Source organism: Hemicordylus capensis, chromosome 2, assembly GCF_027244095.1.
Source record: "Hemicordylus capensis ecotype Gifberg chromosome 2, rHemCap1.1.pri, whole genome shotgun sequence".
NCBI lineage: Eukaryota > Metazoa > Chordata > Lepidosauria > Squamata > Cordylidae > Hemicordylus > Hemicordylus capensis.
The window spans coordinates 235,716,542-235,732,741 of record NC_069658.1 but is presented as its reverse complement, the minus strand read 5'-3'; the positions used below and the strand labels follow the sequence as shown (position 1 = coordinate 235,732,741).

Below are 16,200 nucleotides of genomic sequence, written 5' to 3'. Positions count from 1 at the left end.
TGCATAGAGAGTAACAGAAATCGTTCTGCTTACACTTGGGCTAGATCTGCACTGCAAGTGTCCATAAGCAAATGTGTGCCTATAGGAATGAAGTGGTGCAGAATCGAAGGGAGCCCAGAGCAAGCTCCGAGGACCTCCCCTCTCCGCCTCTTCCTTCAGGTAAGGAGGAGGAGGACCCAGGCGACAACGGACCCCGGAGGGGGCGGACGGGCTTCTCTCTCCTGCAGTTTGGCCAAGCGTGGCTCTGTCTTCAAAGTGCTGAGGCGGGAAGGTCCGAATGCAACCAGGGCTGGTCCTGGCTGGGGCTCCGTCTCCCTCCCAGAAGGAAAGGCTTCTTCTCTTCCTCCCCTGGCTGGGCTGGACAAGCATCCCCCGCCCGCGGCAGAGCTCCACATGTAGCCTCATGGGAGAAGGGGGAGATGCTGCTGAACCCCGCTACCTCCGAGGCGCCTCTCCCAAGGGGGCGGGGGCGGAGCAGGCAGTGACGTCATGCACCTCCCCCTCCCTGCCAAAGCAAGTCAAGGAACCTTCCACGACTCGCGCGCTCTCCCCTGCCCGAGACCCCCCTCCCGTGGCTCCTTCCCTCTGCCTGGACCCTGGAGGGCCGATGGGCAAGGGAAGAGAATCCTGCTTCCTAGAGAGCCACCTGAGGAGGAAGGCGGGCACTCCGAGCAGCCACTTCCTGTTCCGGTTTGCTTTCCCCGGCGCGCGCAGCAGCAGCCGTTCGTTCGCTTCTTGTGAGAAAAATCCGGTAAGTGTAAAGACGTGAGGATCCGGGGAGCCGCCCCACCCCCGGGACCAGACAGGGGAGGAAGTGGCAGTGGCAGTGGCAGGCAGGGAAGGAGAGGAGGAGGCCTCGGGAAGTCTCGGGAGGAGAGAGGCCCCTCTCAGTTGGAGGGGCTGCCGCTCAGGGGCAGCAGTCTGGCAGAGCTCCCTCCCGCTTCAATCCCTGGCTGGCAGCCTCTCCATGTCGCAGCCGGCCTGGGAAAGGCGGTTCATCACGAGCTGGACCAAGTGTGGCTCCGTAAAAGGAGCTCTCTAGTCAGTCCTCCCTCTTGGATCATGTCAGAGAGATATTTTTCTTGACGGCAAGAAGAGCTGAGAAAACTGGGGCCGTAGCTCAGTGGTCGAGCATCTGCTTGCAGACAGAAGGTCTCAGGTCTCTCCAGGCAGGGCTGGGAAAGACTCCTGCCTGGAGCCTTGGAGACGCCACTGCCAGCCAGTGTAGACAATACTGAGCTAGATCGCTCAAGGGTCAGACTCAGTATAAGGCAGCTTCCTATTGCCCCTAATGACCGCTGGAGGAGCCCCACCAGAGAAGATTGAGCTGGATGCACCCAGGATCTGAAAGAGTAGAGTTTAGCCTAGTCCTGAGGCAGTTGCTACTACTACTACCACCACTACTGCTACAGATATTTATATACTTTTCTTCAACCAAAGTACTCAAAGCGGTTTATATAGAAAAACACATAAATAAAATGGTCCCCTGTCCCCATAGAGCTCACATTCTGAAAAAGAAACATAAGGCAGATACCCGCAATAGCCACTGGAGGGATGCTCTGCTGTGGTTGGATAGTGCCAGTTGGTCCCCCCCCCCCCGCCCCACTAAATATAAGAGAATCACCATTTTAAAAGGTGTCTCTTTGCTCAGTTAGCAGGGGTTAGAGACTGAGAGGTATTGCCCTTGAATTCTGGTGGGTGGGCTAGGCTGTCCCCCCTTTGGACACTGGAAAATATTAGGCATGGTGGTACTAGTTGCTGATTCTGACAAATGGTGCCTTACTACAACACTGCAATGTACTGACTTGTGCTTGGTTGCTAATGAAACATAGATATAGTGGGCATAATGGAAACCTGGTGGAATGGTGAGAACCAGGGGGCACTGTTATTTCCAGATATACACTCTAAAGAAAAGACAGGAAGGGAAGGACTGAGGTTGTGGTAGTGCTGTATATTAAAGGAGGGATTTAATCCAACAAGCTAGAAAACCTAGGAGGACCAGAGTCCTCCACAGAATCATTATGGGTGACAATACGAGGACTGAAAGGAAATGGGTTACTAGGGGAATAACAAAAATGGCTTTAAATATATCAGAAGCAGAAAACCTGCCAGGGAGGCGGTTGGACCCTTAAATAATGAGAGCGTGAAAGGGATTGTTAAGCAGGATAAGCAGTTTGCAGAGATGTTGAATGAGTTTTTTGCATCGGTCTTCACAGAGGAGGACACTGACCATATCCCCGCTCCGGAACTGTGCTGCTCAGGCATGGAGGCTGAAGAACTGGGCCAGTTTGAGGTGTCAAGAGAGGATGTTCTAAACTGTATTGAAAAACTAAAAATTAACAAATTGCCTGGGCAAGATGGCATTTTCCCAAGAGTTCTGAAAGAACTCAAATATGAAATGGCTGATCTGGCAAAAATATGTAACTTGTCCCTACAGTCCACCAGAGGACTGGAAGGTAACTGATTTAACCCCAATTTTCAAAAAAGGGATCTGGGGCAATCTGGGAAATTACAGGCCAGCTTAACTTCTGTGCTGTGTAAATTGATGGAAAGCATACTTAAGGACCAATTGGTTAAACATATAGAAGAACAGGCCTTGCTGAAGGAGAACCAGTAGGGCTTTTATAAGGGCAAGTCTAGCCTCACTAAACCTTTGGAGTTCTTTGCAAGTGTCATGTGGATAAAGGTGATTGGGTTGACATAGTGTACTTGGACTTCCAAAAAGCTTTTGACAGAATTCCCCACCAAAGGCTCTAGAGTAAACTTAGCAGTCATGGGATATTGTGACAGGTGTGGATTGCTAACTGGTTAAAGGACAGAAAACAGGTTGGGAATAAATGGACAGTTTTCACAGTAGAAGTAAGTAAGAAGTGGGGTCCCCCAAAGATCTTTACTAGGACCAGTGCTCTTTAACTTGTTCATAATTATCTAGAAGTTGGGGTAAGCAGCAAAGTGGCCAGATTTGCAGATGACACCAAACTATTTAGGGTAATGCAGTCCAAAAGTGATTGTGAGGAGCTCAAAAAGGATCTCTCCAAACTGGATGAATGGGTGACAAAATGGTAAATGTGGTTCAGCGTAAGCAAATGTAATGTGATGCATATTGGGGCAAAAAATCCCGTCACATATACACTAATGGGTTCTAAGCTGTCAGTTACAGACCAGGAGACAAAACTTGGAGTCATGGTGCACAGCTCATCGAAAGTGTCAACTCAGTGCACGGCAGCTGTGAAAAAGGCCAATTCCATGCTAGGGATCATTAGGAAGGGGATTGGAAATTAAAATTCTAATGTTATAATGCCCTTATACAAATCTGGAGACGTGGTTGCCAGTCTGTGTAGGCAATCTTGAGCTAGATGGAACAATGATCTGACTTGCTGTGAGGCAGTTTCCACTGTTCCTATGTCCTCTCCCGCTAAATGTAAGAGAATCACCACTTTTAAAATGTGCCTTTACTCGGTAAGTGAAGTTATCCTCTCCCTCCAAAACTCTTCTGTTGCCTCCTGGGGGGGCCTTCTTGGCTGTGAGGCTCCGACTAGGAGAGGTGGTTCCCAGGAATGCCTGCTCTTTGAGAGGGCTGTGCTGAGAGTAGTGGAACTGGAACTGAGGGGTGGAAATGCCCTAAAATGCACCTGTTGCTTTCCTTACACACTTCCGCTTTCTCCTGTTTCAGACAGATGGGATGTCGGCCAAAGCAGCCCCTGAGCTCCCAGAGTCCAAGATGGCTGTATTGGTGACCTGGCAGAAGCCTCTGTTCAGGTGGATCGTGCAGGAGAGTGACAGACACACCATGGCACTGGGTAAGGATGCATGGAGTGTCTTCTGACTTGCCTCTTCTCTCTCGAGAAACCCATGGGCTGCTTTTATGTTCCCCTTGAGCCTGTGTGTTGGAGATGCTTCTCTTTAACCCCTTAAGTAGAACTCCAAAGCAAAACTTTAAATGGAGCCCAGAAGTGACATGAAGACAGATTCATTTCATTCCAGCCACTGAAAGCTAAAATGCCCATAAAGCACAAAAACCTCTTCCCACCTCTTTCTTCGCCTTATAGGCAGTGGAATGAAGCTGGTGACTCCTCTTAGAGCTTCTCCTCTTGGTGGTGGAGTGGAAACAGTTGCTGTGCACACACTGGATCAGGTAGGAGAAGAATCACTAGGGGGAGAGAGGGGCAGACCTCGCCTCTCTCTGGGCCCCACTGAGCCTCTGTCTTTCCATTTGCTTCAATCAAAGGTGCTCCCTTCTGACTCCGAAAACCACAGAGGAAGTTTTGCATCCTACAGAAGAACTGTGAGCCTCCAGTTTTCTGGCAGTATTGATGTAGAAACAGTGAGGTCATTCTCAGGACCAGCCCTTCCCGAGTAGGGCATTGCTAGCCTGGGTAGAGCTGGTTGTGAGAACCGTTGGGATTGCTTCCGATCCCGGCACTCCTCTGCAGGGTAGCCCACGTTTGAAACCCAGGCTAAAAGTGAGGTAGGAGGTCACGTGCGCACCTCCTACCTCACTGCCTGGTCGTGTGTGCCATCGGGGCTCTAAAAATGGCTGCCGGGAGTGGCGACCATAGAGCCCTGACTGCTGAATGGCCAGGGAGAGCAGCCCTGCAACATTGTAGTAGGCTGCCTCTCCACTGCCCACACAGGGCATTATGGGATGAGGGAGGACTTCCTCCTTCCGATCCCACCTCGGGTGACTGCCACAGCACCACCCATGTGAGCAGTGGCATGCCGACGAAACTACACTTGTGGTGGGGCACGTAGATAGAGCCTGCCTTCCCCCTCAGCTCCCCACAGCCTAAGAGCCTTGAGTCATGTGAACAACCATCTATATACTTAATTCTCTAAGCCAGATGTGTGGGGATGCGTGGCGGAAATCTTGTGAGATCTCGCGAGAGTCTCAGCCATTTGGTGGGAGAGCACCAGCAACCATTGCCGCGCCAAAGACTGGGGCGGTTGCGGACAGAGGAAGTTGAGACGCATCGGAAGGGACAGGGACTGTGGTTGTTGGCCGCACGAGGGAGGCAAGACAGGAAACAACATCGGCGGCAGCAACTTTGGCGGCTGGGGGTGGCTGGCTGCACGATGGCGGCCAGCAAAAAGGGAAGCGGGTCCAGCGCTAAGATCGGCCGCTTTGGGAGCGGCAGGGACTGGGGTGGCTGGCCGCACGAGGGTGGTGATAGAGGAGCCAACCAGCCCCAAACAGCAACTTCTTTGGCAGCGACGAGGGCGGCTAGAAATAATGCAAGCGGTCCGGCGAGAAGATCAGCCGCGTAGGGAGCGGTAGGGCCACAAGGGCGGCCAGAAAAAAGGCGTGCGGGTCCAGTTTTGCGCCGTGCCAAAGACTGGGGTGGTTGCGAACAGAGAAGGCAGCCGGAGAGGTTGGGACTGAGAGGTTGGGATGGATTGGGAGGGGCAGGGATTGTGGTGGCTGACCGCACAAGGGAGGCGAGACAGGAGACAACCCGCCCCGGAAAGCAACATCGGCGGCAGCAACTTCGGCGGCTCGGGACGGCGGGCCGCACGAGGGCGGCCAGAAAAAAGGCAAGTGGGTTCGGTTTTGTGGCACGAGGGCACTCTGATCATTGCCAAACGATGGAGGAAAGGATAATTGCCAAGCGAGACAGAGGCTGCTGGCAGAGTGAGGGAGACGGGTGGACTGAGAGCGAGGGAGACTGGCGGACTAGCCCAATGGAGGTGGACAAGGAGAGGATGGCAAAGGCTTCGGTAAAACAAACTCAACAGGGGAACAGAGCAGGTGGGGGAGAAATAGTGAGGGGCAGGGGAAAACTCAGATCTCCAGTGTGAGCCCCAACATTATTATTATTATTATTATTATTATTATTATTATTTTACATTTATATCCCGCTCTTCCTCTAAGAAGCCCGTTAAGTATGACTTATTTAAGTTTCTCCTCATAACAACCCTGTGTAGTAGGTTAGGCTGAGAGAGAAGTGACTGGCCCAGAGTCACCCAGCTAGTATCATGGCTGAATGGGGATTTGAACCCGGGTCTCCCTGGTTCTAGTCCAGCACTCTAACCACTACACCACAATTACAAACGTTGGAAGTGTGAGGGGCAACCGTTGAGCCCATCTTCCCACCTAAAAATCCCCCCAAAACCACCGCTCTGTGGCCCAACCACTGCCATTCTTCCCTTCCAACCCCCTCCCCACGTAACCCCACCCCTTGGGATTGTGAGGGCCCACAGTTGCCAGTCTTGCCCCCTCCCCACTATAAAAAGACCAAAAAAAAAAAAAAGCTAGGGTCAACAGCTCCCAGTCATCCCACCAAAAACACCTTGGCACTGTGAGGGCCATCTGCTGCCAGTCTTGTCCCCCCTCCCTGCAAACAACAACAACAACAAAACCCACTATCCTTGGAACTGTGAGGGGAAACATCTGCCAGTCTCCCCCCCCACTTGCCAAAAAAAACCCCCAACAACACGCAGAGGGACAGTGCCTCACAGCTGTGATGGGCAACAGTACCTGGCAGCTTTGAATTATGGTCGCGGGGTGTGTGCAGGGGGCCTGAACAGCCACACTGCTTACAGTGCACACAGCCAACCTCCAGTTCAGGCCACAGATGAGCATGTTGGGTTTTGCCCTGCTGTAGAACAGCAGCACTGATCCCAAAAGGTTTTGTGGACAGCCTTTCAGTCAGCCAGATTTGGGAAGGCTCCACAGGGAACGCAGCCCCTTATACCGTGCCCCAGATCGGGACAAACACGCCTGCCAATGTAGACTGTTAGTGAGGATTGAGGCAAGCTGCCTGGGCCAACTTAGACAAAAGGACCATAGACAGACTAACCATTACCTTATTCTTCCCTTGAACAACCAAATGTAGGTCTGCCAAGATCAACACCTTTGGAAAAAAGTGGCAAAAAGAGCATATGGCATTGCCTACAATGCCAAAAGAAGGGAAGAACGAAACAAAGAATCTCCAGAAGAGGCAGATAGGAGACGAAAAGAAAGAAATCTACGTGACAGAATTCGAAGAGCAAAGAGAAAGGGAACAAACAAAGAAACAGAACTGTCTTTAAAGCAAACACAACCACAGCAGGTGACGGGTGTGTTCCAACCAGCATATAAAATCACCTACAATATAAAAAGAAGACAACAGCGACAAAATGAATCTGCAGAAGAGGCAGAAAGGAGGAAAAATGAGAGAAATCTACGTGACCGAGAGCGAAGAGCGAAACGGATAATTGAAATACAGAAACTAGAACCAGAACTGGCTTTCAACCCAACACAACCACATCAAACACCTTACAAACACGATACAAACACGTTGTGCACCAGCCAGATAACTCTAAAAAACCCAGGATTACCAGGGACACAGAACTCTGCTGTGCAGAAAGGCCTGCAGAAATACATCGGGGACACTGCTGAAAAGGGAGAAACGACCAATCGAAGTCTCCCAACTAAAGACCAAAGAGTAAGTAAGGCGCTTCGCACAATCGGTGTGAAGCGCCGGAGGGGGTTTTGTGGGAGACGAGCAGCCGCTCATAGCTGGGCAGCCAGATCGGCCACCCACACGACTTCCGGCTCCGTCATGGAGCTGACAGGGCCGGCGGAGATCGGAGGCCAAGCAGCCCCGGGAAGTTCCAGGAGCGGGTCTCCTTGTGTGTTGCCATGGCGTGGAGCCACGCCGTGGCAGCACACGATCAGAAAACCCGGGTTAGTGGAGCACTTGCTCTGCCAACCTGGGCTAAGGAGAGGGCTACTTTGGTGGGCTAGCTGCCAGAGAACCACTGGGCTTGCCTGCGAGCCCGCTGGTTCTCACGATGGGGAAAAACCGGGCTGGGCTTCTTTAGCTCCATTTCCCCCCATCATGAGAATAGCCTCAGTGTATGAGTGCTCAGATGCTCTGTGCGGGTTCATCTAGTAATGTTTTATTTCTCTTTCAGGATGTGAGCTTTGAGGACTTGGCTGTGTGTTTCTCTGAGGAGGAGTGGGCTCTCCTGGATCGAGGTCAGAGGGCTCTGCACAGGAAGGTCATGGCAGAGATTTGTGGACATCTGGCCTTTCTGGGTAAGCCACCCTCCTTGTCTTGGCTGATGGATGTAAGGAAGCAGAAATTTCTGCGATTGTCAGTCTGCAGCAATGCACTGTGCAGATATTAGTGGCTTGTCTATGTTCCTTGGACAATCTCCTTTTTTTAAAGAAAAAAAGGAGTTGGTTGCAATCAGCCTACAACCAAACCCTGCTAACTGGGCAAAGAGGCACCTTTTAATGTGGTGATTCTTTTTATTTAGCAGGGGGAGAGCAACTGGCCCTATCCATCCCCAGCACAGTATCCCTCCAGTGGCTGTTGCTGGTGCCATGTTTCTTTTAGATTGTGAGCCCTTTGGGGACAGGGATCCAGCTTATTTATCTGCTATTTCTCTGTGTAAACCGCCCTGAGCCATTTTTGGAAAGGTGGTATAGAAATAAAATTATTATTAATAATAATACTACAAGACAGCATTCCTGACACCCTCAATCAAATGGTAACAACCTTCACAACCTCCTCTTCCAATCCGGCCAAACTGTGAGCTCCCTTCAGCCCTTGCTTCGTGAACCTGTTGCAACCGCATTCGGTGGTGTCCGACACGTGGTCTGGAAGCTGCCTCCTGGCATGGTGTAAGAGGGAGCTTTCCTCGGGGTTGGGGCTTCTTACCTGCACTGGGGCTGAGAGGGATACTTTGGGCTTCCTTGACATCAGGGTTCCTAACTGGTGGTCCTCCATAAATGGTGGATCCTAACTCCCATTATCCTCAGCTAGGGGATGATGGGAGTTGTAGTTCAGCAGCATATGGAGGAACACAGGTTGGGAACCTCCCACTCTGCATGATAACCTTCCTGGGACCATTTCTAAGCAGGAGAGCAAACAATGGCCACCTCCAGGCGACTGGCTGAATCTTCTTGGTCCAGGCACTCACCCTGGCTCTCTGGCTCCATTTGCGCGTGTACTATTGGAAAGATCACTTGCCCCTTCTCCTCGGAGGCAAGAGGCCTCTAAGTACCAGTTGCAGGGAAGCCACAGCAGGAGAGAGGGGATGCCCTCACTTCTTGCTTGGGAGCTTCTCAGATGCAGCTGGTGGGCCACTTTGGGAAACAGGATGCTGGACTTGGATAGGCCTTGGGCCTGATCCAGCAGGGCTGTTATGTGGCTGAGGGTAGTAAAAACAGAGCTGCTTGGTCTCCCTGAAGATCTGTTATCTGGATTCCCAAGAAGTATCTGGTTTCTTTCTCTCCTAAGGAAAATTTCAATCCCTAAACTTGACCTCACCTTTGGGCTGGAAGAGAATAGGGAGGAGAACTGGTCCTGTGATAGGAAGCATTGATTTCCCCTTTACTAAGCAGGGTGCACCCTGTTTTGCATTTGAAAGGGAGACTACATGTGAGCATCCCCTTAGGGGATGGGGCCATTCTGGGAAGAGAATCTGCATGCTTGCATGCATAAAGTCCCCAATTCCCTCCCTGGCACCTCCAAGATAGGGCTGAGAGAGACTCCTGCCTGTACCATGGAGAAACTGCTGCCAGTCTATGTAGCCAATACTGAGCTAGATGGACCAATGGTCTGATTTAGTATAAGGCAGCTTCCCAGGTGCCTATGAAAGGAAAGGTGTGTTTCTGGAGCCTTCCAAGGAAGGAGAGGGATCAGCAGGTAGCTGCTTTGCTGTGTGGTGGGCACCTTTGTCAAACAGATCAAGCTGTGAGTTCTCCCCAGCAGACTTTTCCTCGGTCTAAATGTCACCCGCTTGAAAATGGCCCAGGAATCGCTGAAGTGATTTGATCAGCAAGGAAAGAGGGAATTTTTAGCAAGCCAAAAATTGGTGTCCAAACTGTGGAAAACGCATCTGGTGGAGCAAGTGGCTGCCACTTGATACCATTCACTAGAAAGGGGTGGGCAAAGTCTGCCCTTTAGCTGTTGTTGAACTACAACAACCATCTTCCCCAGCCACCGTAAGTTATGGTTAGGGATGATGGGAGTTGCAGTTCATCAGCAGCTGGAGGGCCTAGTTTGCCCAGCCCTGCAATGGAGGCCTTTTTCTTCTATCAGGAGCTGCCTTTCCACTGCCTCTTTGGCACGCTTGTCTCCTCATAGCAGTCAGCTGGGCTTGCTCCTTGATGTGAGACTCTGTTGCTCCCTCACCACGTTCCTCTCTTTATTGCTGCAGGTGATTGGAGGGAGGGAGAGAAACAGGCCGAAGGAGCGAGAAGAAGAACCGAAGGGAGCCAGATGTGGAGTCAGACTAGTCCTTCCGAAGGGCCAGACTTGCATTCCATCCCAATCCCTGGAGAATGCCACAAGGGAAGCGAAAGGAGTAAGATCCCTCAGGATGTGGAAACCTTGCTTAGTGAGCCACATCTGAGCAGTCATCCCACAATCCACTCCGGAGAGAAACCATATTCCTGCTCAGAGTGTGGAAAGAGCTTCAATCTTAAGTCAGGACTTAGAGTCCATCAAAGAATCCACACAGGAGAGAAGCCTTATAAATGCTCAGAATGTGGAAAGAGCTTCACTCGGGGTGACATGCTTACTGTCCATCAGAGAGTCCACACAGGAGAGAAAGCACATATCTGCTCAGTGTGTGGAAAGAGCTTCACCCGCTGTGATGGTCTTATTTCCCATCAAAGAATCCACACAGTAGAGAAACCGTATACCTGCACAGATTGTGGAAAGAGCTTCAGTCATAAGGCAACGCTTATTGTCCATCAAAGAGTCCATACAGGAGATAAACCATATATCTGTTCTGAGTGTGGAAAGAGCTTCTATCAGAAGTCAACACTTACTGTCCATCAAAGACTCCACACAGGAGAAAAACCATATATCTGCTCAGAGTGTGGAAAGAGCTTTAGGCAAAGTGTAAACCTTATAATTCATCGAAGAACCCACACGGGTGAGAAGCCTTTTAAATGTTCAGAGTGTGGAAAGAGCTTCAGTCAGCAGTCAGCACGTATTGTCCATCAAAGAGTCCACACGGGAGAGAAACCGTATACATGCTCAGAGTGTGGGAAGAGCTTCAGTCATAAGGCAACGCTTATTGTCCATCAAAGAGTACATACAGGAGAGAAACCATATTCCTGCTCAGAGTGTGGGAAGAGATTCACTCAGAAGCCAACACTTACTGTCCATCAAAGAGTCCACACAGGAGAGAAACCATAAACCTGTTGTAGAGAGAGTGTAGAAAAAGCTTTAGTCAAAATGTAAACCTTATATTTCATCGAAGAATCCACACTGGTGAGAAGCCTTTTAAATGTTTAAGAGTGTGGAAAGAGTTTCACTGGGGGTGACACGTTTACAGTCCATCAAAGATTCCATACAGATGAAAAACCATGTACCTGCTCAGGGTATGGAAAGAGCGTCAGTCTTAAGTCAGAACTTATTGACCATCAAGGAATCCACACAGAAGCCCTTTATATGCTCAGAATGTGGAAGGTCTTTCATTTGGGATGAGAAACTTACAGGCCATCAAAGAGTCCACACAGGAGAGAAACCATATACCTGCTCAAAGTGCAGAAAGAGCGTCAGTCAAAGCCTAAACTTTACATTGCATTGAAGAATCCACACAGATTAGAAGTCTTTTAAATGCTCAGAATTTGGAAAGTTCACTCAGGATGCCAACTTACTGTCTATCATAGAATCCAAACAGGAGAGAAACCATATTTGTTGTTCAGAGGTTAGAAGGAGCTTCAGTTGGAGCAAAAATCTGATACTGTATCAAATAAACCACACAGGTTAGAAGCCTTTATATGTTCAGATTGTGGAAAGAGTTTTACAGTATATGCATTAGGCTGACCATCTACCTTTTAGCAGGGCGTCATCCTCACCATTAAAGTTCCACCTTTGCTCAGGAGTAGTAGATGTCACCCTTGTTCATGAGGAGACTTGCAACCTTTTTCAGAAGCGAATCTTGGATCCTCTCTCCAGAGCAGGTTCGGGGGCTGCTCACAACCAAGGATGCACTGTCTACTCTCAAGTAAGTTAGGGGTCAGCTGGTGCATAAGGCTGAGGGTTTCTTCACAGATTAGGATGTGATGACTATCCGGAAACAAGCCTGAGGAGTGTTCCTTCCGCTGCTAGCTAGCTAGGCAAAGAGGCACATTTTCATGTGCTGATTCTCTTACATTTAGCTGGGGGAAAGCAGCTGGCCTTCTTCAACCCCAGCACTGCATCCCTCTAGTGGCTGTTGCTGGTTTCTGCCTTCTGTTTGTTTTTGGACTGCAAGCTCTTTGGGGGACAGAGAACCATCTCCTTATTCTTTTTCTGTGTAAGCCGCTTTGAGAACTGTTCAGTGGAAAAAGTGCTGTAGTAGTAGTAGTAGTATTTTATATATACCACCCTTCCAAAACTGAGCCAGTTTTGGAAGGGCGGTATATAAATCTGATAAAAATAAATAAATTAAAAAAATAGTAGTAGTAGTAAGGGATGTGCATGAACTGGTTCAGTGGCCCTTTTACGGACCTCCGAACTGGTTCAAAAGTCCAGTGGTTTGGCCGGTTCAAAGGTGGGAGGTTACCTTTAAGTACTGGGGAGGGGTGTTCTAACCCCCCGTGTGTTTCCCCCACCGGCGCTGTGGTTTAAAATGGTCCCGCGGGGTGGCAGCATACCTCCTTGCTGTTCAGCTTTGCTGCAGACCAGAAGTGGTTGGTGCATGCGCGTGAGCATGACGTGTGCATGCGCACTGGGCACTTCCAGTCTGCAGTGCAGCGGGGCAGTAAGGAGGTAAGCTGCCGCCCTGCGGGACTGTTTTAAACCACAGCGCCAGCGGGGGAAATGCAGTGGGGCGGGGGTGGGGGGCAGAGCACCTTCCCTGGTCTTTACAGGTAACCCCTCCCCACCTTCGAACTGGCAGGTGCCGGGTCCATGCATATGCCTAGTAGTAGTAAGTAAAGTCTGCTCACATGTAAGGTCTCAGGTCTGTTGGCAAGTATGAATGAAATGACTACTTAGAAGAAAGGTTTCCTTCCAAAAAAGAATGGAAGTTTATCCTGAGTTAGGGTATAGACTCTACTCACAAGTAAGGGAGAGTTCTAATAATGTGTAAAAGTTTTCAGCCTTGCTATTTTACATAGCAGTGGGGGAAAGAACTGATGTGCCCATCAGAAAACCAATAAGGGGCATTTCTAACAAGTCACTGGCAAAACTGCATCTGTTGAATTGATGCCTAGCTGCATTCTTTCTCTGTCCAAGCTGAAGTAGCAAGGCAGCCTAATATACAAGACTGTTCTGAGTCTTTGCAGCTCGTATGGTGCAGAAGTGAAGCTGAGCACCTTAACTCCCATGCTTAATGTCCATGCTTTTTAGAGAACAAGTGAAAATGGAAAGCATTGAAGCTAAAGGGTTTCGGATGGATCAGTTTACAGGCTTTTTGAAAAGGGAAGTCTGGGCGCTGTTGGAAAGGGGTTGTTCCCTGCAGTGGCTCAGCTATGCTGGCTAAGTGCAGCCTCCCTAGTCATCGGCAGTGTCTCTCTCCTGTAGACAGTGATGTTCAAATGCAGCCTGCCTCTGCCTTGTGTGCCCTTGCAGAGCCCCTAGCCTTCTGGCTGCCATCTTGCCTTTTCTCCTTGGTCCATTTGCTACCACATCCCTGCTTGCCTCGTGGCTGGTGAGCAGGCCTGGTCCTGCCTAGTATTGTGGCCTGCAGGGTGGGGCAGTACGGGTCGATCAGGAAGGACTCCACAAGGGAGTGAGCCATAAATCAAGGTCACCAAGCTGAGGTCAGAAAGCCCAGATATCAGGTCTACATGGGAGAGAAACATAAAGATAAAGCGGGTACAGTAACCAGCCAGGGTCAGAGCCAGGAGAACAGGTCTACAGGGGAGAAAAGGTAAAGTCAAAGGAGCTGGCTGAGAGTTTGGCAGCCATGTTGCTGCAACAAGGTTCTGCTGCCAGCTGGGTGCTTTTAAAGCCAAAGTGTGGCACGTGGCCTTGTGCTAATTAACTGGTTTGGTCTGTAGCGTAAATTTCAGAGTCATCTTTAAACTTTAAGCCGTCTGGATATCTCTAAGGAATAACATGATTAATAATGGGCCTGTGACACGTTTTTTCCAGGCTGCAGTCCTAGCGTCACCCTCCTTTCTTGGTCATGCCAAAGGTGCCACCAGGGGCGTAGCATCCGTTCGATAAGGGGGGACAATTGTCCCTAGGCCCACAGGGCCTGGGCCCCCCCAAGGCCCCCCGGCCAGTCCCCCTTTCCTGCTGGCCCTCCCTCCTGCTAGCCCTCTTGCTCTGGCCAGGTGAGCTAAGCAGCCTGCAAGCTGCTGCAGTTCCTTCAGTCTCTGCCTCTCAGCTGTTTGGCGGTGGCAGGGCTTCCAGAGAGGCCTCCATGCAGGCCTCACTGAAGCCTGAACTCTAGTGCCGCCTGGCAGGCAGCAAGCAAGGAAGGAAGGAGGTAGGGTGGCCGCCAGTGCTGGCTGCCCTTGTTGACCACAGCTCTGCCCAGCCTTTGATTCCTCAGGCTTAGTCATGGAGGTATGATCTGATTTCCTTTTTGTGGTTATCCCCCCCCCGCCCTGGATATTTAGGGAATGGCTTGCCATAGGGCTTTGATATAAGGGGGGGGGGGAGATTTAGGACAGATTGAGAAGACACTGAAGATTTTATTCAGAGACTGAAGAATTTGCTGGTTTAAATTTTTTTTTAAATTAAAAAAAAAATTTTTTTTTAAAGTCCTATAAGTGGCTTGTGTCATGGCAGAAAATTACAAAAATGTCTGGAACTTGAAGCCCCCTCTTAGACCACCATTCCACCCCCATATGGACAAATCTGCTGTTAGCCTTCATAAAAACAACAACCCCCTTTCTGCCCCAGCCTTTAGACCACCTGGAATGACTTGCCATAAGGCTTTGGTATTGAGCATAGAGATGTAGGGCAGGGGCGGGAGGAATATGTATATTTAAATTGAAGTGGATTGGACAAATTGTTGGTTTTTAATATTTTTAAAATTAAAAAACCATCAAAGTTCTATAAGTGGCTTGTTTCATGACAGAAAATTACAAAGTCCTTTAGGTTTCAGTAAAATGTAAAAGGTAAAGTGTGCCGTCAAGTCGACTTCGACTCCTGGTGCCCATAGAGCCCTGTGGTTTTCTTTTGGTAGAATACAGGAGGGGTTTACCATTGCCTCCTCCCACACAGTATGAGATGATGCCTTTCAGCATCTTCCTATATCGCTGATGCCCGATATAGAAAAGAAAGAAAGAATGAATGCAATGAATGAAATAAGGAATGAACAGAGAAAGCATACTGTGGGGAAAAAGAAAATGTTAAAGAGCTCTTAATGAAAGTAACACCAAATTAAGTAACACTAAGTTAAGGCCTTATATATGTTTATACCAGTTAAGACTTCAGTAAGTATTATTAGAATGTAAGTAAGAAGTGAGCTCAGACAGTTTTATAGTGTATTAAGTATAATTAACTTCTCCCCTCCCAGTTAAAACAACTCGCCGGCATTTGACTTTTTGTTTTGAATTGGGAGCGGGGAAAGTGAGAGTGAAAACTGGTTAACAGAGGCCTGTAACAGCGTTTTAGTGGCAGAAGGAAAAGATCCGGAGTGGATGCGACTGCAGCTTGGAGATATCTGGAACAGAGAAGACAACTTTGAAAGCTTTTTCTAGCAAGTCCTCCTCCTCCGACGAGAGAGGAACTGTTTTTTATTGTATTTTTGAGCGTGCTTATTTTGTTAGTTCTGTATTTAGGTCTTGATACTGTTTCTTGAAACTAAAAACGACTTAAGTGATGTGCCTTGGCTTTATGTCAATGTTTGAGTTTTGATCTTAGAGGAGAAACAAATCTCTCTTCTTTCTTTCTTTCTTGACTTGTCTGAACAATCCTTGGAGTAGCTTAGCCTCATATCACCGGAGCTCATTCTGCACTCTGCGTTATGTCCCTGTTTGAGTTTTGATATTATTTCTGATCTTGGCAATAAAAGAGATCTTAGAGGAGAAACACAGCCCTCTTCTGTCTTTCTTTCTTTGCTTGTCTGATCAATCCTTGGATTAGCTTAGCTTAGCCTCATATCATTCTGCACTCTGCGTTATACATGAGATGGCTGTCACCAGCAGGGCCTGGAGTGGACTTGCCTGGGCTGAAGCACAGAGGAAAAACCCCGACCCAAGCCCTCCAATCTGTACCCACAGCCAGGAAGGGGAGGGCACGGAGTGCCTGTGCTGCTGGCTCTCCATCTGGCTCCTCGCCTCCAGCTGGCCCAGTCTTCCGTGGTGGT

General features: G+C 49.4%; 1 protein-coding gene across 5 annotated transcripts; it reads left to right on the top strand.

Moving 5' to 3' along the window:
* Positions 1-274: 274 nt before the first annotated feature.
* LOC128341954 (zinc finger protein 586-like) lies at positions 275-15,923 on the top strand. 5 transcript variants are annotated; one of them, XM_053288653.1, is made up of 8 exons: positions 275-751; positions 3,674-3,800; positions 4,050-4,285; positions 6,834-7,424; positions 7,897-8,020; positions 10,153-11,713; positions 11,790-11,955; positions 15,409-15,923. In XM_053288653.1, the coding sequence occupies exons 1-6, from the start codon at positions 278-280 to the stop codon at positions 11,139-11,141; spliced, it is 2,541 nt and encodes an 846-aa protein (XP_053144628.1). In that variant the 5' UTR covers positions 275-277; the 3' UTR covers positions 11,142-11,713; positions 11,790-11,955; positions 15,409-15,923. The 5 variants fall into 5 exon arrangements, with proteins under 5 accessions (XP_053144628.1, XP_053144627.1, XP_053144629.1 ...); XM_053288654.1 differs by having other exon boundaries at positions 276-751; positions 4,050-4,135; positions 4,229-4,285; positions 10,153-11,955; XM_053288652.1 differs by having other exon boundaries at positions 10,153-11,955.
* Positions 15,924-16,200: the final 277 nt, after the last annotated feature.